This window comes from Mesoplodon mirus, assembly GCF_964341445.2.
Source record: "Mesoplodon mirus genome assembly, chromosome: 2".
NCBI classification, from domain to species: domain Eukaryota; kingdom Metazoa; phylum Chordata; class Mammalia; order Artiodactyla; family Ziphiidae; genus Mesoplodon; species Mesoplodon mirus.
In genome coordinates, this window is record NC_138977.1 from 58,162,913 (window position 1) to 58,182,725 (window position 19,813).

Consider the following 19,813-nt stretch of genomic DNA (forward strand, 5'->3'; position numbering starts at 1 on the left):
AAAGTAGGGTCTTCTCTCTAGTGGGCCAAGGAGGCTCAACACTTCCTTCCATCTGTGGGTTCCGGCAGGTATGACCTGTCAGCTCCTCTCTACTTCCTCTAAGGATTCCTGGAGGTAGTCTGATTCTTAAAATGTGCAGGGGCCTCCCAGCCCTTGGGGCCAGGAATTAGGCACCTGGCTGCTTAAACCCAGCGTGATGTCTGAGAATGTTACCAGAGGGGGACCCCTTCCAGGGCCCTAAAGTGGGCTCTTGTCTAACCCTCAGAAATGAATTGTCCGAGGAGACACACCTACTGACAGAACAAAAGGCTTTATTGGAAAGGGGCGCCTGGGCAGAGAGCAGCAGGGTAAGGGAACCCAGGAGAACTGTTCTGCCACGTGGCTCGCCGTCTCAGGGTTTATGATGGTGGTGGAGTTAGTTTTCTGGGTTGTCTCTGGCCAATCTTGCTTGTGCCCATACATGATCTGACTCAGGGTCCTCCCTGGTGGCACTTGCATCTCCCAGTGAAGATGGATTCCAGCTTTAGGGTTCCTGGGAGGTTGGCAGGACATATCGTGCTCCTAATCAGGACCTTCTGTTATGAGACAACTTATGCAAGCAGTTATTATCGTGCCTGGCCAGGGTGAGTGGTTTGGCTCACTGGTTCCCTATCAAAAAGATGGGTCCCCACAAAGAACTCTCTAGTCCTATTGAAGCACATGCATGCAACGGTCAATCTCACACTTAGAGTCAAATGGCACTGCATCCCCAGCTCTAAGGCCCTAACCTAGAAGAAAGTCTGGAAGCCAAAGAAGGAAAGTCTCATTACAAAGTGCTGTGTTTGGGGTGATCCCGACATTTTATAATAGCTCATGTTTCTATTTGATCTAACCCTGACTTTCCTTTCCTTTCCTATTTTATCTTCATGAATGTGTCAGGCATCAATCCCCTACAGTCCCCTGTTTTTCTTCTACTGCCAGTCCTTATTTCCAAGTTTTAGGGCAATTTGTGACTCCACTTGACTGATACTGGGAAAGTCCCTGGGTGGCTTTATCCTGCACACCTAGTCATTCCCTGTCTGTTTTCATTTGAGAAAAATGTACTGGGGGGTGGGGGAATGAAGGGGTCCTGCTTTGTGGTGTTTGTGCTCCGTGCATTTTTCTCTCTGTTGGAGAGATTATGACCATCCCGCACATCGTATGGTATCCACAGAGCATGTCCATCCTGTGATGGGCTTTTCAGGTGGTTTCCTCGGCAACCAGACCTACTAATCCTCCCCCTCCCCCCACTTATCAGTAACTAATAATCGGTTTAGTGGAGTCACCAATACTAACACATCTTTATGCCCCTGCACAGGCTCTTAACTCTTCAGAACTCATTTCTTAAAGAGACTGAGCTTCTTTTCCAGAACCATTTGAAAGTGCAGTTCCGAAGACTGGAGTGTTTAAGACCAGAGGGACCTTCAGGATCAATCAGTCACCTCCCTGCTTTACAGATGAGGCCCACTCGAACGACACACACAGCTCCCACAGCCAGTCATGTAGAAGTGGGGCCACACCCAGGGATTCCTGCCTGGTCCCAGGCTCTTTCCACTACACCAGGGGCCACCCCCATTCTGAACGCCACCAGCGGGTAGCCAGCATGTGCCATGTAACTGTCCCTGAGAACAGGGACTGTTGAACATGCTTTCGTGTCCCCTGTCCACTGAGAGAGCACCGACTACCAGCAGGTACTCTACACTCATCGATGCCTGACCTAAGTTTCTTCAACATGAATTGATGGTTATAATCCTAATATGCAGCTACCTGCTTCGTCACAGAGAGGACAGCTGTAAGTGGATTTATGAGAGTTTGCAGCAGAAGCAGAGAAATGTGGAAGTTCTAAAAAAAGGGATGCTGTTTTATCCCTGTGCCTTACTGGGAAAGAGATAATGTTCTCAGGCTATTTGCTCATCTTTGCTTGTACTTAACTTTGATGAATACCTACATGTCTTGGTGGCAAAACGACACATAAAATAGGAGTGTAGTAATAAGTACATATGAGCATACAAAAAGAATGTATGTGAAGTATATAGTAAAATGCCTCAAACTCATTTACCTCAGAGATAAGAGGGTGTTGAGAATGGGATTTGTTGCTAAATTCCATAGTTCTTATATAAAACTCCTCAGTCATACAGAGTTATCAGATACTTTAGAAAATTGAACTCTATGTTCAATCTTCCATCCAGATTAAAGAAATCCCAGGTTTGTATCTTTCATATTAGCCATGCATTTATTTAGCACTTTCTTCCATCATATTCTTACCCACTTTCTTAGGCCTTTTCATTGCCATCTTTGCTGTTAGTAAACTAACCAAGCCAAAATTTGAGATGGCTGCCTCAACAGATAGAACCAATTTCAATTTATTTTTGACCTTCTCATTTTCCATCCCCAAAGAAAATGGCCACTGAGAATGATGTTGCCCTTGGGCCAGAGAGCTTTGATTCATTAACATTTTTTCCTAGAAAATTTTTGTTTCCTTTTCTTTGGTTCTGCTTGTTTGTAATTTGCTTTTACTTATTCTGGCTTATGTTCCTTTTTTGGTTACAGTACTCCCTCCACCAACAGGTTTAGCTCTATTACAATTCTCTGAATTAGTTTTAGCCTTACAAAGGCTTTTTCAGAAGTATATAATTATTTTATCTTTGCACAAAAGATAGCTTCCTAAAATAACACAGAATCATATATGTGTCTCTTGGTGCACTGTACTGAAGTCACCTCTTCGTGCTGATTCTGAAGTTTCTCCCCAAAATCAACCTGGATTCCCCATTCTAAGGAGCAAAAGCTTGGGTTGCATTATGGCTTTTAATTTTCTGTGTTACTCTACATTAGCATAGTCAATAAAACTGCCTCTTCTGGCATGTTTCTGTTTTTAAGAATGCTACAGGGGGAAGGGATAAATTGGAAGATTGGGATTGACATATATGCACTACTATATATATAACAGATAACTAATAAGGACCTACTGTATAGCACAGGGAACTCTACTCAATACTCTGCAATGGCCTATATGGGAAAAAAATCAAAAAACGAGTGGATATATGTATATGTATAACTGATTCACTTTGCTGTACACCTGAAAGTAACACAACATTGTAAATCAACTCTACTCCAATAAAAATTTTTAAAAAAACAAGAATACTACGTTATTAGGGAATTTAGAAAAGTGCTTCCATCAGAGAAGTGTACATCAGCTCTGAGCTGTGGGTCAAAGGTAACCATTATGATAGCCATGGCCGTATTAACTTTGTACTATTTATTAAAAGAGGCAGAAGCAAATCAGGGCAAAGAGGAACCATATTAGTTTCCTTGTTGCTGCTGCAACAAGTTATCCCCCAAATTTAGTGGCTGAAAACAATACACATTTATTCTCTTACAGTTCTGGAGGTCAGAAGTCCAAAATCATTTTCAATGGGCTAAAGTGAAGGTGTCAGCAGGGCTGGTTCCTTCCGGAGGCTAAGAGGGGAGAATCCATTTCCTGCTGTCATCCTGTCACTTACTCTCATCTCCTCCCTCCATCTTATAAGGACCCTTGCAATTACATTAGGCCCACCCAGATAATCCAGGATAATCTTCCCCACCGGAGCATCCTTAGCTTAATCACATCTCCAAAGTCTCTTCTGCCATGTAAGTAGCATATTCACAGGTTCTGGGGATGTTGAAGTGGACCTCTTTGGAGGCTGACCACAGGACCATGGCCTCGCTCTCTGGCCTCTCCTACGGAGGCTGGGCTGGATGGGTGGGGTGGGGAGCTGTTCACGGGTTGGCCTGCCGACCCCCAGCTCCCCATCTGCAGCACCCTGCGGTGGCAGCCAGGTCTGAGCTGCCTCCCCGGGGCTATCAGGCATGTCACACGAGCTCTGTGGCCACAGCACGGTTCCCAAGCTGTAGGCCAGTCACCCTTCCTTACCCTGCCACCTTTCCTTTCCAGCATTGAGTTAGTGCCGGGAGGCCACCGTGTCAAGCAAGCTGAGAGCAAAACTAAGGCAAGATGTCGGGCCGGAGCGGGAAGAAGAAAATGTCCAAGCTGTCGCGTTCAGCCAGGGCCGGGGTCATCTTCCCGGTGGGGAGGCTGATGCGGTACCTGAAGAAAGGGACGTTCAAGTACCGGATCAGCGTGGGTGCTCCCGTCTACATGGCCGCGGTCATCGAATACCTGGCAGGTAACGAGAACACGCAGGGCAGGTAACCCATTCCCAGATCTCATCTTCCCCTCGGCCCCTGCACACAGGCTGGGCAGGGAAGCCTTGATTCGCCTGTGGCTGTCTCAAGGTCGCTGTGCGCGGTAATGGGGTTTCAGTTTGCCTGCTTGGCTAAAACCAACTCCTGCAGGCTTTAGGGGAGGGAAGAGCACATAAGGGCAGAGGATCAACATGGAAGGAAGAGAATCCACAATAAAGTGCCTTTGCTAGACCAGCCTCAAGAAAGGTGTGTCTTGCTGTAGACAAATGTAATACGTAAATTTCTAGGTTCCCACAAAAGACAAACTATGGGGAAGATAGGGTCTTGCTATTCATTTTGTAACATGAGTCTTCACTTTTACTTCATGGTCCTCACTAAACCTCAGCTGTCCTACTGTATTGAACCTAGGACTCAATGTCCATAAATAATGTTGAGCCCAGCATTGAAAGCATCTTCAGTTGGTTCCATGAAGCCGACAACGTTTTAATTTTACTCTCCTTTACAGAGGTGGTTCTCTGTCTACAAATACATAGGAAAGAGTTTCCCATGTTGGTTGTTAAAATTATTTTTTCTACTGAAAGATGACATTTTTGTTGTGTGTGTTCTTTACCTATTTGAGTAACTTTACATTTAGCTTTTTTTTGTTGCTCTGGAGGTTGGAGAGAAGGACTGGAGGGCTCTGAAAGTCAAACCAATCAAGTGTGATAGAGCAGTGCTTTTCAAAGTGGGGATCACTCCAGGGATCTTGTTGACAAGGTCAAGGGTAGGACCTGAGACTCTGCATTTCTAACACATTGCTGTGATGTGATGCTATGCTGCTGGTCCAGAGACCACTCAGAGGAGCATTTTAGCCAGTCTTTTAGCAGCAGGTCTAAAGGCCTGGGGAATGCTTTTTTAAAATGCAGGTTCCTGGCTGCATTTTAAACCCAGGAATCTGATGGAAAAAAGTCTCCTGGCTTGGAGGGAGAGGAGGGACTTTGAAAACAGTGACTGAAGCTTTAAAACAACCTTTAGATCTATACCACCTACTGATACTGGAAGACCCTGAGTAACCCAGAGATTCCACAGCCTCCAAGCGGGGAGCCAGGATACCCTGATGTTCTTCAACCCTAAGCTGTACACTTTCTGCTTCACTACACTGCCCCATTATAATGTTTGTATAATCAAAATAGTTAGTAGTTCCTGTGCCTCCACTTGGCAAAAGTCTAAACTGTGCATAATACAATACAACAAAATTTAGCCTTTTCAAATTTTGTTCACTGGTGACTCTGTTCTTTGGTTCAGAGTGTTTGATGAAAAAGCGTATGTTTTCCTTTTCATTCGTTCAACAAATATTTGTCGAGCATCTACCTGTCAGTGCACACAGTAAGTCCTTAGACTCTTCCCTGCTAATAGCATTGGGCCATTTATATGATTTTTCATTTATCTTCAATTAGAGCCACCAGACCTCATAGCAATGCATACTATAGCCTGAATGTCACACTCTGGACTTCGAGCCAGCACATCCGTAAAGATCGATAGTGTCTCTCAAAGTAGAATGTCACCCATTTTCTCATAGTCTTTCATTCACTCAACAAACATTTATTGAACACCTACTATGTGCCAGGTGTTGTTCTAGGTGCTGAGGATACAGCAGAGACCAAGACAGACAGGAGTCCCTGCCTTCAAGCAGAATGCATTCTGAAGGGAGAAACAGCAAACAAATGAGTGAAGTGTATGTGGTCCAGCAGATGGTGTTAAGTGCTCGGGGATGAATAAAGCAGGAAAGAAGTTAGGCTTGGGCTAATTCCAGGAAGTGGGGAGCTGAGGGGAGGCCCCCACTGAGGGGCTGGTATTTGAAGGAGGCCAGTGAGTGGGCATGTGGGTGTCTGGGGGGGCCCTCGGGACAGAGGGAAGCAGGTGCTGGGGGTGTCCAAGGAGCAGCAATGGGGACAGAGGGCTGGGGCTGAGGGAGGGAACTTGGACTGTAAATGAGGCCTGAGGGAGAGTGGCTGGTGGGCGCAGCAGAGCTTGTCACGGGAGCTCTGGAGGGTTTTGAGCAGATGTGCAAGACCCTGCCTGTGGGGAGAGGGGTACAAGGCAGGGTCAGGGAAAGCAGCAGGAAGGCGGTTGCAGAGATCCAGGTGAGAGACGTGAGGTTGGGGAGGAGGCAGTGGAGCGTCCGAGGAGTGGTCAGAGTACTGAGATATCTTGAAGGCTAAGTCAACAGGATCTGCTGACGGTTGGACATGAAGTGAGAGACAAGAGAGGAGGAGCACCTGGAAGGATGCTGTTGCCAATAACACTCCTTCCCCAGGGCCAGTCCCAGCCTCCAGCACCGTCCTGGGTCAAATGGAGAAGATGAAGCGGGTGTTCTGAGGCCCAGAACTGTCTTCCCAGTGTCCTTTCCTTCCCTTCCTTTTGTGCTTTTCTCTCCCCTCCAAAGTCAGGCTGGAGTTGACAGTAGGGGCTTCGATGTCAGCTTAAATCTGATTTATCAGTTTACCAGCTCTGTTACCTTGGGCTAATTTCCTTAACCTCTCTGAGCTTTGGGTGTTTCCAGAGCTAATCTCATTTAATTCCATTAATGAGCCAATGTATGCAAAATGTCTGGTGCATAGGATGCACTCAGTAAATGGTAATTCCTCTCCTCTCTCTTCTATTAAGAGCTGATGAAATCATTCAGGGCAAAGTGTAATGAGTAACTCTGTCAAGGTGGTATATTTGGGGGCTGTATTGCATTTTAATGAGACAAGGAGTTTAAGCCAAAGGAATGAATCGTTATTGCAGGCCATTGCTGAGTAAGTAAAAAGGGGATTTTTGTTAGTTGTTTTGTTTTGTTTTGGAAGGGGGCATGAATTGATTTTGTTTAGGGAAGAGAGTTCAAAGTGTGAAAGTCTCCTGTCACCCTTGAAATGACCTTTAACATTCACGACAACAATATTGACTGAGTTTCTCCTTTGCATCAGGCCTTAAAGATACAATGGAAAACAGACAGATGTGGTCCTGCCTTCCGTGGGTTTACATTCTAGCAGAGTTGACTAGCATTAAAAACAACACAATAAGATGACATTCATGTGGACAGGGAAGCCAGAGGAGCTTTGGGAAGCAGAGGGAGGCTGCCTAATATAAAGCAAGGGCTGTTAAGACCTAACCAGGGGTGTAAAGCAATTATACTCCAATAAAGATGTTAAAAATAAATAAATAAATAAATAAAAAATAAAAATAAAAATAAAAAAGACCTAGCCAGGAGGACTTCCCTGGTGGTCCAGTGGCTAAGAATCTGCCTTCCAATGCAGGGGACTCAGGTTCGATCCCTGGTCAGGGAACTAAGATCCCACATGCCATGGGGCAACTAAGCCCATGGGCCACAACTAGAGAGCCTGCATGCCGCAACTACAGAACCCACGCGCTCTGAAGCCCACGCACCAAAACGAAGAGCCCGCACGCTGTATCGAAACATCCCGGGTGCCACAACTAAGACCCGACACGGCCAAAAATAAATAATTTTAAAAATTGGAAACTGAGGCTTCCCTGGTGGCGCAGTGGTTGAGAGTCTGCCTGCCGATGCAGGGGACGCGGGTTCGTGCCCTGGTCTGGGGAGATCCCACATGCCGCGGAGTGGCTGGGCCCGTGAGCCATGGCCGCTGAGCCTGCGCGTCCGGAGCCTGTGCTCCGCAATGGGAGAGGCCACACAGTGAGAGGCCCACGTACCGAAAAAAAAAAAAAAGAAAACTTGGAAACCGAAGTTTAAAAACAAAAGACCTAACCAGGGCTTCACTGGTGGCGCAGTGGTTAAGAATCCACCTGCCAATGCAGGGGACACGGGTTGAAGCCCTGGTCCGGGAAGATTCCACATGCCGTGGAGCAACTAAGCCCATGTGCCACAACTACTGAGCCTGCGTTCTAGAGCCCGCGAGCCACAACTACTGAGTCTGCCCGGTAGAGCCCATGAGCCACAACTACTGAGCCCACGCACTGCATCTACTGAAGCCTGTGCTCTAGAGCCCATGCTCCACAACAAGAGAAGCCACCGCAATGAGAAGCCCACACACCACAATGAAGAGTAGCCCCCGCTCACCGCAACTAGAGAAAGCCCACGCGCAGCAACAAAGACCCAACACAGCCAAAACTAGTAAATAAAAATAAAATAAATTTTAAAAAAAGACAAAAAGACCTAACCAGGTTCTCAATCCTGCTTTTTAATATATTGATTGATTTAAAATCCTGATACCTGGGTCTTACCCCAGAGATTCTGGGATACTTCCGGGTATCAGGATTTTTTTAAAGCTTCCCCAAAAGATTCTGATGGGCAGCCAGGGTGGGCAATTGGTAGGAGTTGGCTAGATTCAGATGGGTTGATTATCAGTTTGGGGAGAAACAAGGGTGAAGATCTAAAGTTTAGAGGAAGTATGTGGCCCCTTCCAGAAACTGGAGGCATTTCTGTGTACCTGGAACAGAGCTGGGAAATGGGAAGGGTGCGAGACGAGAAGGGGAGCAGGGGGACAGGTCCTTGAGGGCCACATGAGAGTGTGCACATTTTGCACACACACGCCAGGGGAGGCATCGAAGGGAGGAGGTGGCATTCTGGGGGCCTCACGTGGGCTTTAGGTGGAGAACAGTTGGTGGGAAGCAAGATCAGAGTCCAGGAAACCAGTGGGGGCTGTTTTAAAGTCACTTTGGAGAATTGACAGGGGCCAGGACTAGGGGTTCTCAGTGGAGACGATGAGAAGAAATGGGCACATGTGGGAGCTGTCTGGAGGGGAGAATCAGCTCTGCTCAGTAATGGGTGGGATAAGGGGGGAGACCAATTTACTTCTCCTCTCAGATTCATGTCTATGGTCTCTGAAGTTCCCTTCTCCCACTCACTGCCTCCGAGAGGGGACCTGGGGTCACAGGAATAGCCAAGTAAGAAAAAGCTGGGTGCCAACACATAGAAACAACCTAAATATCCATTGACAGATGAATGGATAAAGAAGATGTGGTACATATATACAATGGAATGTTACTCAGCCATAAAAAAGAACAAGATAATGCCATCTGCAGTAACATGGATGAAACTAGAGATTATCATACTAAGTGAAGTAAGTCAGACAGAGAAAGACAAATATCATATGATATTGCTAATATGTGGAATCTAAAATATGACACAAATGAACCTATCTATGAAACAGAAACACAATCAGGGACATATAGAATAGACTGGTGGTTGCCAAGGGGGATGGGGGTAGGAGAGGGATGGAGTGGGAGGTTGGGATTAGCAGATGCAAACTGGTATATATAGAATGCATAAACAACAAGGTCCTACTGTACAGCACAGGGAACTATATTCAATATCCTGTGAAAAGCCATAATGGAAAAGAATATGAAAAGAATGTGTGTATATATATATATATATATATATACACACACACACACACACACACACACACACACACACACACACATATATAACTGAGTCACTTTGCTGTACAACAGTAATTAACACAACATTGTAAATCAACTATACTTCAATATAAAATTTCTAAAAAAAAAGAAAAAGAGTTTTAAAAATAGCATGTAAAAATGCAAAGTCATATTTTACAAATGTTTGAAATTCATGAACCATTCTTACTTTCTATTAAGTAAAACTATACGAAGAAATTATCCATATTTTAAAGCCCATTTTAATTCTTCCTAGAGCAGATCCCCAAATTTAATAAAATCTATTAAAAATGTAAAGATTTTATAAATACAAAAATAAAATCTACATGAAATGCAGAAAGAAAGGAAGGAAGGGAGGGAGGGAAGAAGGAAGGAAGGAAGGAAGAAAGAAAAGGTTGGGTGCTACTTAGCCAAAAAGAAAGTTGCACGAATTTTCAGGAACTTGGGGAGAAATAGCAGTCAGCCTTACCTGATTTCTCTGGCCTGGCTGCCTGACCAACCCTAGGTTCACACATCATCATGATGTTATAGCCATATGGCATTTCTGGCCCCAACCTGTTGGGGGAGATTGCACACTCTGGCAACGAATGCATGCTGGACTGCTCATCTAGAAGGTCCCTTCCACCTGAGACATCCACCAGCCTCCCAGAATGGACATCACATTCATACTTCAGTTTATCAATCTGTAAATGCTGGCCCAGTTTACATCTCCAATGTAAGTGAGGAAAAAATGGACTGAAAAAGCAAGCCCCAGACTCTGGAAAAGAATTTTGTATTCATTAGCAATAGATATAATATAAATGTAAGATATTGAGAATGAGTAATTTATAATCGTTTTATGGTGAGAAAATGTTCTGTAATATATTTTTAATTGATAGGACAAATAGGCCTTAAAACAGCATTAATTTCAGGGCACTTCATGAAATCATTATGTAACAAAGAAACCTATCATTTCCAGACAATTGGGTCTATCCACTTAACACCAAGCATTTTTTTAATATAATGATTTTTCAGTTTTTACATTTGTGTTTTGAAAAGATCACTTTGGCAGCCAGGACTACATGTGTGGTTGTGCAGGTTGTACACTGCACAAGGACACACATTGAAGGGAGTATCATTCACATCATAGACCTCAAAGAACTGTGACTAATTATGAGCATTTCCAGCAGATGGCAGTAAAGGTTCTTGTTCTAACAAAATTAGGGAAGTCAGGTGTCTTGAGGAAGGGGCATCTTTTTCTAATTTGCACAAAGGTGCCCTGGGCCAGTGGTGGCCTTGTTGGCATGGATCTGGAGGAAGACAAAACTGGGGGCAGGAAAACCACTACGATTATCTGGGCTGGAAAAGAAGACAGCCAGGGCTTCCCTGGTGGCGCAGTGGTTGAGAGTCCGCCTGCCGATGCTAGGGGACGAGGGTTCGTTCCCCGGTCCGGGAAGATCCCACATGCCGCGGAGCGGCTGGGCCCGTGAGCCATGGCCGCTGAGCCTGCGCGTCCGGAGCCTGTGCTCCGCAACGGGAGAGGCCACAACAGTGAGAGGCCCGCTTACCAAAAAAAAAAAAAAGAAAGAAAGAAAAGAAAAGAAGACAGCCTTAGCTCGGGTAATGGCAATAAGCTTGGAGAAGAGGGGCGAAGTTATGTAAGATTCATGAGGCTGGGAAAAGAGAGGGAGAAGGAGAGGGAGGGAGAGGGAATGACTCCCAGGTCTGTCTGTGGATGGAGCTGCCAGTCCCAAGGGTGATGGGAGGAGCCTGTTTCGAGGAATGATTTGGATTTGGTGAGCTTGATTTACCTGTGGCACGCCCAGGTGGCATCATGGCAGGGCTGGAAGTGCAGATGTGGTGACATGGGAAGGAAGGTGGAAGCAGGAGCTGTGAGTGGATGGCGTTTCCCCAGAAGACTGCACGGCCTGATGCAGAGCAGAGCGCCCAGTTGAAGCCCAGAGACACCGCCACCTGGTGGGCAGGTGGACAAGCGAGCAGAGGCCAGGGAAGGAGACAGTCATGCATGTGTTCTGTCCCAAGCCTACACTTGCTGTGGTATTTCCCATCTCCTGTGGGCTGGGCTATCCAGTGTTGGTTTAGATTGTATCCAAAATGAGCGGACACGAGCTCTTCCAAAATAATGTGCACGATGAGCTTTCCAACCTCCTTTTTGGCTACAGAAATCATTCCTTTTACTATCAGATACTCAGCTGTATCCCAGATGGTTACTATTGCTGGAAGTGTGACTTGCGAGAAGTGAGAGGTTTGCTGTAGAAGTCTCCAGACCTCCGTGGAAATCTCCACCACTTAACAAATTATGATCTTCCAACAAAATTTGCAGTGAAACAAATGTGTGACATTAAATTCAGTTTTCCTATTGATTGCCAGTTGACACACAAGGATACTTGTGTTCCAAAAATCAATAAAATCACTCAAGAATGTAGCAAACTTTTATAGTTCGTGTGAATATATTTGTCATAACATTTGAAAATATTAATAATGATTAATGTTATTTCAAACATTTAAATGGTGGAGGCTGGCCCAAGGAATGTTCAGACTAAACATCCAACAGAGAAAAGAACTCCTTGGTCTAGATTTCCTGCTATGTATTCTTAAGTTTTTTTCTCTTTAAATAAAAAAAGTTCTACCTCTGTTTTTGCACTTGAGCACACGATCAAGGTTTTCTTTCTTATAAATTATTTCGGAAGAGTTAGTACGAGAGCCCAGCTGCACTCGGGCAGAGCCTCACCTGTGTGCCTGCATTGTGCTGCCTGACGAATCGCTGCCTTTAGCCTCTTCCCGTGGCGGCATTCGATGACAGATTCTCCGTCTGAGAATCCAGTGTCTGTGCATCTGGCTGTCAAGCTGAAAATAACCTGACCTTCAGGGGCTTCCTGAAGGCTGGGAACGTGTAGGGCTTCCCGTTAGCTTTGCTGACAGTTAATTTGATGAACCCCAAGAGGATGCTTAACTGCTTCCTCTAAATGCAGGAGACAGAGGGAGGACAGTGATGGTCCAAGATGCTAAATGAAATTCAACTTCTCAGAAGCTTAAAACTCGGAGGCTCCTTGACCCCCTTTCCACCCATCTGGAAAAAGGGCTGAGCAGAGTGCTCCTTCCTCCCAGGTGTGGGCCCTTAGGAGCAGCAGGTGCAGGAAAGTCCTTTTATTGTGCTCAGTGGGGTGCTGTACATTTTAACCTAGAGCCATAAAGCAAGCCTGTTTGTGAAGACTTTATAAATACACCTCTTTTTGATGGGTACCCTTTTTTTTTTTTTTTTTTTTTTTAACGCGGGCCTCTCACTGTTGTGGCCTCTCCCGTTGCGGAGCACAGGCTCCGGACGCGCAGGCTCAGCGGCCATGGCTCACGGGCCCAGCCGCTCCGCGGCATGTGGGATCCTCCCGGAGCGGGGCACGAACCCGAGTCCCCTGCATCGGCAGGCGGACTCTCAACCACTGCGCCACCAGGGAAGCCGGGGTACCCTTTTTAAACGAAAGAAAAGCTGGGCAGAAATCTGAAGGCAGCAAACCAGGCATCTAATATGGCGTTAATTTCAAATACTGTGTCCTCCAGTCCCAAGAAGCCTGCTCATATTTCTCAAACTACAGTGCCCCAATCTTTGATTCAGAAAATGCAGTGCCGTGTAAATGAATTGTTGGTAAACACAATATTCCTTGCTTAATAACCCAAAAAAGATGTTGTGAGAATGAATTTGCAGTAATTTAGTGCTTTTCATTATGGAAATGCCATATAAATATTTAACTCTAATGCTTATTTTATTCTAATTTTTTGTTAATCACATTTGCTTAGTTAATATGGCATACTTATGCCAAGTTTTTATTTTATTGCCATAGATTTTACGAATGATGGCAATTGCATGTGGTGTTTTATTTGAAATTAGGTTGACTGCAAAAATTCATGCAGAATTGCCTATTAATTTTAGGGTTTAGTATCTATGCCATTGTACCAGCAAATCCCCCCAACACACACACGTATGCACATACATACACACAACACATTCATGCACACATGCACATACAATTTTCCACCCACATATAACACACTGGCACGTTGCCTCTTTCTTTAGGGAAAGAACTCTTTCTAGGGGAAGAATTTTTCTTTAAAGGCTCATTCATGCTCTTGAAGGCAGACAAATTTGATTTAGCAGAGCATCCTTCCAAAATTGAGAAAGAAAGAAAAAATAAAGGAGGAAAGGGAAAGCATTCAGGGATATAAACCAACTCCATAGTTTTGTTTTGTTTTTTTGACTCAAAAACTGATAGTATGTGAAACAGAATTCACTTTTCAGGTTAAGTGGTACCTCACCCCTTAGTATAAATCAGTTCTTCCTATCCACTTTCCTTTAGGACGAGAGGGACAAGGGGCATCAAGTGAAGAGGAAAAGGAGATTCTGAAAGGGGTCTCAGCTCTCCTCAGAGATGGCTGCACACTGAAAGAAACTCGGCTTCAATGTTAGGGTTCTGTTTTGGTCAGGATTAACTTCTGCCGACAGTGGCTTAAACAAGAGTTTCTTTTTCTCTCATACAAAAGACGTCTATAGAAGACAGTCCAGGTTGGTAAGGAGGCTCCACAGTCCTAAGAGATTCTGGTTCTTATCTTATTGCTCTATCATCCACAACTTCTTACCCTTGGTCAAAGATGGCTGCTCAAATTCCAGCCATCATGTCCTCAGTCTGCCAGTAAAAAGGGAAGAAAGGCACTGTCCCTTTATTAATGGGTACTTCCCAGAAGTACCATACAACACAACTGCTTGCTTTTCATCGGTCAGAACTTAGTCACACTATCACACCTAACAAAAAGGGTGGTTGGGAAATACTGTCTTCATTCCTGTGATTTGGGGCTCTGCAAAAAATCAGAGGTCCATCTACTAAGGAAGATGGGGGAGAATTAATGTCAAGGGACAACTAGAAGGCTTTGTCCACAGGATCGTATATCAGGTCTTGCTAAAATATCTTACTTGTCTGTGACTTGAGTTCTTTTCAGTTTTCTGGATTTCTTTCCAGGCCCAGACATAAAAATCACAAATAAATAAAAGTGATCTAACTCCAAGGCCATTTCCAAAGGAACGCTTTGGAAAACTCAGACCCCATTCTATGATTGCCTATTAACCCTCGCTTGAAATTTCAGCGGAAATTCTAGAATTGGCTGGGAATGCAGCGAGGGACAACAAGAAGGCCCGGATAGCCCCAAGACACATCCTGCTGGCAGTTGCCAATGACGAGGAACTCAATCAGGTACGTCTGAAGCATTGACACCAGCCACGGATTGGGTTTGCCAAACGCACTACTGCATGTGGACCTGGCTGGCTAGAAATCCTTTCTGCTACAGTACCCAGTCACATTTACACTAAAAGAGTCAGATCATACGGGAGAAGAACAAATTCTGCTAGCCATATTATTTAGATTCAAAATAAAATTATCTCTGGAATAGATCCCATTATATATTATGAGACTTGCCAGAATTTCTTTTCCTCTTTAAAAGCAAGCTCTGTGTGTTGCCGAGGGAAGTGCAGTGCACATATGTTATTCTCTGTACAGTTTCTTCCCCCAAACTTTGTTGACGATTTATTCTGATGAGGGCAGAAGCGTCCTTCTTCATATATCAAAACTAACGCTTTATATTTTAGAGCTGACTCCAAAATCGAGTGAATTCCCACCCCCATGCCCCCCGCCAAAGATGTGCAAGGTAGCAGGTAAACAGTATGAGAATTTTAATTTATGTGTATTTTATAATGTTAACTGTCTGTGGTTAAGAATCAGTTCTTATTTCCAATCCAACATGGGCTGATAATTTCCAAAAATACAATAAAAAATAATTACTAGAAAAATTAAAAAACAAACTACCAGCTACAATTTTTTGTTACTAGATCCAATAGGTATACAAAAATTCTGTCAACTTACTAGACTCTTCCTCATGATTTCTGTACTCTCTTTGTCACAGACAGGTAACTAATCGCTTGTGGACCAGCCTTGGTTGCAGACCACATTTGGAGTAGCGCTGCTATAAAATGTGCGGAATGGGGCCTCCCTGGTGGCGCAGTGGTTGAGAGTCCGCCTGCCGATGCAGGGGATACGGGTTCGTGCCCCGGTCTGGGAGGATCCCATATGCCGCGGAGCGGCTGGGCCCGTGAGCCATGGCCGCTGGGCCTGCGCGTCCGGAGCCTGTGCTCCGCAACGGGGGAGGCCACAGCAGTGAGAGGCCCGCATACCGCAAAAAAAAAAAAAAAAAAAAAAAAAAAAAAAATGTGCGGAATGTATTAGTGTGGTAGTTCATGTTGATTAGTTAAAGTAAACACATATCAGTTGGGAGGTGTGTGGTCAAACATATTTTACTGATGGAATGCATGATCAAAGGAGTGGGGTCGGGCTTCCTTGGTGGCACAGTGGTTGAGAGTCCGCCTGCCGATGCAGGGGACGCGGGTTCGTGCCCCGGTCCGGGAAGATCCCACATGCCGCGGAGCGGCTGGGCCCGTGAGTCATGGCCGCTGAGCCTGCGCGTCCGGAGCCTGTGCTCCGCAATGGGAGAGGCCACAACAGTGAGAGGCCCGCGTAACACACACACACAAAAAAAAGGAGTGAGGTCTGTTGTTAACTGGGTCTAGCCCTTGCATTAACCTTTGAACCTCATTTTGTCAAGCCGTGCTCCCACGTCTGAAGCTCTTTATCCTCGGTTATGTCTGGAATCTCCAAGCTCTGGGCAACCTCCCTGATTTCAACCTCTATACGCTTTCATTTTGCTTTGCTTGTTTTGCTTTCTGTACAAGATCTCGGGATGCCTTGTTACCTACAGAGAAAAGCCGTACCCATGAGGCAGGGACAACCAGTTAAATTGTGTATTATGCAGTTTCTTTGGAAAGCAGAGACCAGATTTAACACTTGTTTTGCCAACAGTTAGAACCGTATTAAATCCAGAACCAACGAGCTCTTTGCTGTCTGAGCGCACGCCTTCTCTCTCTCTCTTCAGCTGCTCAAAGGAGTGACCATCGCCAGCGGAGGCGTCCTGCCCAGAATTCACCCTGAACTGCTGGCCAAAAAACGAGGGACCAAAGGCAAGTCAGAAACTATCCTCTCCCCTCCCCCAGAGAAAAGAGGAAGGAAGGCCACGTCGGGCAAGAAAGGGGGCAAGAAATCGAAGGCTGCCAAACCACGGACGTCCAAAAAGGTGAGCCCAGTGGTGTCTGTGAGCTCCGGACTCTCACAGAACGGGAGGAAAGTTGAACCATCCAAAGAGAAGGGCGTGGCCAGCATCCCCGAAGGACTGGGGACCCACCTCAGCTTGGTGCTGGGAGAAAATGATAGGAATGTGTGTGAAAAAGAATAAAGGGCCTTTGAGACGAGCTCAGATCATCATGCAGGGTCTACTAGAGTTTTCCAAACCCCACACATGGGTGGTTTTCATGTTTCCAGATCCCCTCCACTGACCTCACCAAAATCTCAAGTGAGAGAGCTGATCTGGAACTCTACTTTCCACCTCTCCCCATGTGACATACTGACACACCTTTAGCTTCCCACAGAGAGTCGCCTGAGTTCAGCCAATGGCATTTCAGGTGTTTTGGATAAGTAGCTATAGCTCAGAGGTGCCATTTGTGGAGTAATACTTTCATATGCTGCCCAGTACGGCAACTGCTAGCCACATGTGGCTATTTAAATTTGAATTTAAATTACTGAAAATGAAATCAAATTCAGTTCCTTGGGTGCACCAGCCACATTTCACGCGCTCAACAACACGGAGCAGCACAAAGGGAATGAGGGAATGAAGTTCTGTTGGACAGTGCTGCTTTGGGGGTTGTCAACTTTTCATTCCCCATACCTCCATGATGGCAAAAAAGATGGTATAAGAGTTCATTTCTCGGCCGCTGTGCCCCAGGGGAATCCTGGAGAGAAGGGAAGTTGAGCAGTGCACTATGAATGACCCCACTTGGCTTATTATCAGAAGCTGTAGGCGTTGAGAAGAACAAGAATAACATATCTGTGTCCAGGTTTGAGCAAAGACTATGGGTACATGCGAACCCCTTAATACACTTGATTTTTGCAGTATCCTTCTGTTTTCCCCATATTGCTGTCCCTTGCTTCCCTCTGTTGAAAACAACAGAACCTAACCTCTGACCACTTCCGTTCATATCCAACTTGGTGGTAACCATGGGAAAGACTTCAAAGCCACTTTGGGCTTTTTCTGGATTATTTCTGATCTGTCCTTCTGATTTCTACCAACAGTCCAAACCAAAGGACAGCGATAAAGAAGGAACTTCAAATTCCACCTCTGAAGATGGGCCTGGGGATGGATTCACCATCCTGTCTTCTAAAAGCCTTGTTCTAGGGCAGAAGGTAATAAAGAGAATTGTAATGTACTGTCATAAAACACTATTGCATTTTTATAACCTACTGTTTACAAGCAATGAAGCCTCCTTCATCCCTTCCTTCCCTAATATGACTTTCACTCTGGTCTTGAATTATTCATTTTTAAACTAAAGAGCTATGGAAATGTCTGCATTGTGAGGATAAACAAGCTCTTTAGTGCTGAGAATTGTTCATGCTGACACTGGTCAGTCAGAGGTACCCACAGTGGATCTTTCTGGTCTCCATGCCCCAGATATCTCTTGCTCACCAAAAAAAATCCATAGCTAACTTTCTCAACCAGGCTTTGGGAGGCCTGCTTTACATGGTGTGATGTAATTTATCAAAGAAGGAAAATAGAAAGATATGTTCCCTGAATATCCCTGGTGTTAGAAATGAATTATTGGCTAATAATTCAGTCTGCTTGCCTTTCTAGGCTGCAGAAAGAAAACAAACAGGGTTATACATTTGAAAAGTCTTCAGCAGCACAACAGCAGCCCAGCCAGACATGCAAATAATTCATTCCCATAAGCATAACAGACAATGTATCTACCAAGTCAACTGGGGCTGCAATATGATACCCGCGGAAACAGTCAGTCAATCATATCGGGTAGCAAATGTTTGCAGCCTGACAATAGTACGAACCTCTGTTGAAGCAATTGGGAAGAGCACGTTTTGAGAAGAGCATGAACGTGGCGGGTTCCTAATTCATCACTGATGAAAGCAGGGAAGCAAAGAGGTGGAATTTATGTCCACTCTAGGGGCTCTCTGTAGTTACGTGATGATTAGCTTTCTCTCTCTTACCTAGGGGAGCAAGAAGTTCTAGCTCACATGGGGAGACAATGGAAAATGGCTTCCATTCTGCTCAGCTATGGGCACATGGGGCAGCATTTCACAAGCGTAGCCCCAAGAGGGTGGTCCCAAAAGTCAAGGCGGCTAGACGTAGAGGTCAGAATCCCAGAGCCCCTCACTTCTCTCCAGCAAAGTGGTTGGCTTTACATCCCTGCCCCCGCAGGTCTGTGCTGCTCTGGAGAGAATGCAGGGAACCGAGTAGCTTCTTGCAGGAGTTACTCAGAGAATTACGATATTGAACACCAAGGCCACCCAGATGGGAAACGAAGGCATAAGCTGTAGGGAAAAGAAAAGGAGGGGAGGTCCCGGTCCTGCCCCCAAAAGGGGAGGCAGATTTGCTGCTAGCTTCAGGGTGAACATCAAATCCACTGAGCTCAAAAGAGCCCGTTGAAAACCACACACCTTGGAAACGTCAGAAGGTCGCTCCACGCACAGCCCTTTCTGTTGACACAAGCAATTGAGAGAATGAACAGATGTGAGTAAAACATGAAGATTTTCCATAGGCCTTGATCTCGCCCACACTCTGCATCTTCTCTTCCCAATGCAGCTGTCCTTGACCCAGAGTGACATCAGCCATATTGGCTCCATGAGAGTGGAGGGCATCGTCCACCCAACCACAGCTGAAATTGACCTCAAGGAAGATATAGGTAAGGTTCTGAGATTTCGGGAGAGGTGCCATAGAATAGCTACTGTTCTGGCAAGTTCTCGTGAAGTCGGTCATTGTCAGCTGGATAGCCCCTGCTTGGCGGACTGTGTCAATCAAGCTCTGCCATCGTGTGTAATTGAACAGCATTACTAGAGAAAAACTAATTTTGTTTTAGGTCTGCAGATATTTTTGAAATTTTTATTGAAGTATTATACAAAAACAGATCATTAATGCACAGCTTGATGAATTTTCCTCCAAGCGAACAAAACTGGGACCAGCACCTTGATCATGAAACAGAACCTTGCCAGCACCCCACAAGGCCTCTCATCCCTCGTCCCGGTCACCATTCTCTCCGAGGGTAACCACTATCCTGTCT

General features: G+C 45.4%; 1 protein-coding gene across 1 annotated transcript in view; it reads left to right on the forward strand.

Moving 5' to 3' along the window:
* Positions 1–19,813, forward strand: part of MACROH2A2 (macroH2A.2 histone) — a 54,454-nt gene that overhangs the window by 15,702 nt on the left and 18,939 nt on the right. The window contains exons 2-6 of the mRNA XM_082639672.1: positions 3,950–4,181; positions 14,734–14,840; positions 16,570–16,767; positions 17,820–17,930; positions 19,339–19,438. Of these exons, the coding sequence (XP_082495798.1) occupies positions 4,010–4,181; positions 14,734–14,840; positions 16,570–16,767; positions 17,820–17,930; positions 19,339–19,438 (688 nt within the window). The 5' untranslated portion in view covers positions 3,950–4,009. The remainder of the gene's footprint in view (positions 1–3,949; positions 4,182–14,733; positions 14,841–16,569; positions 16,768–17,819; positions 17,931–19,338; positions 19,439–19,813) is intronic.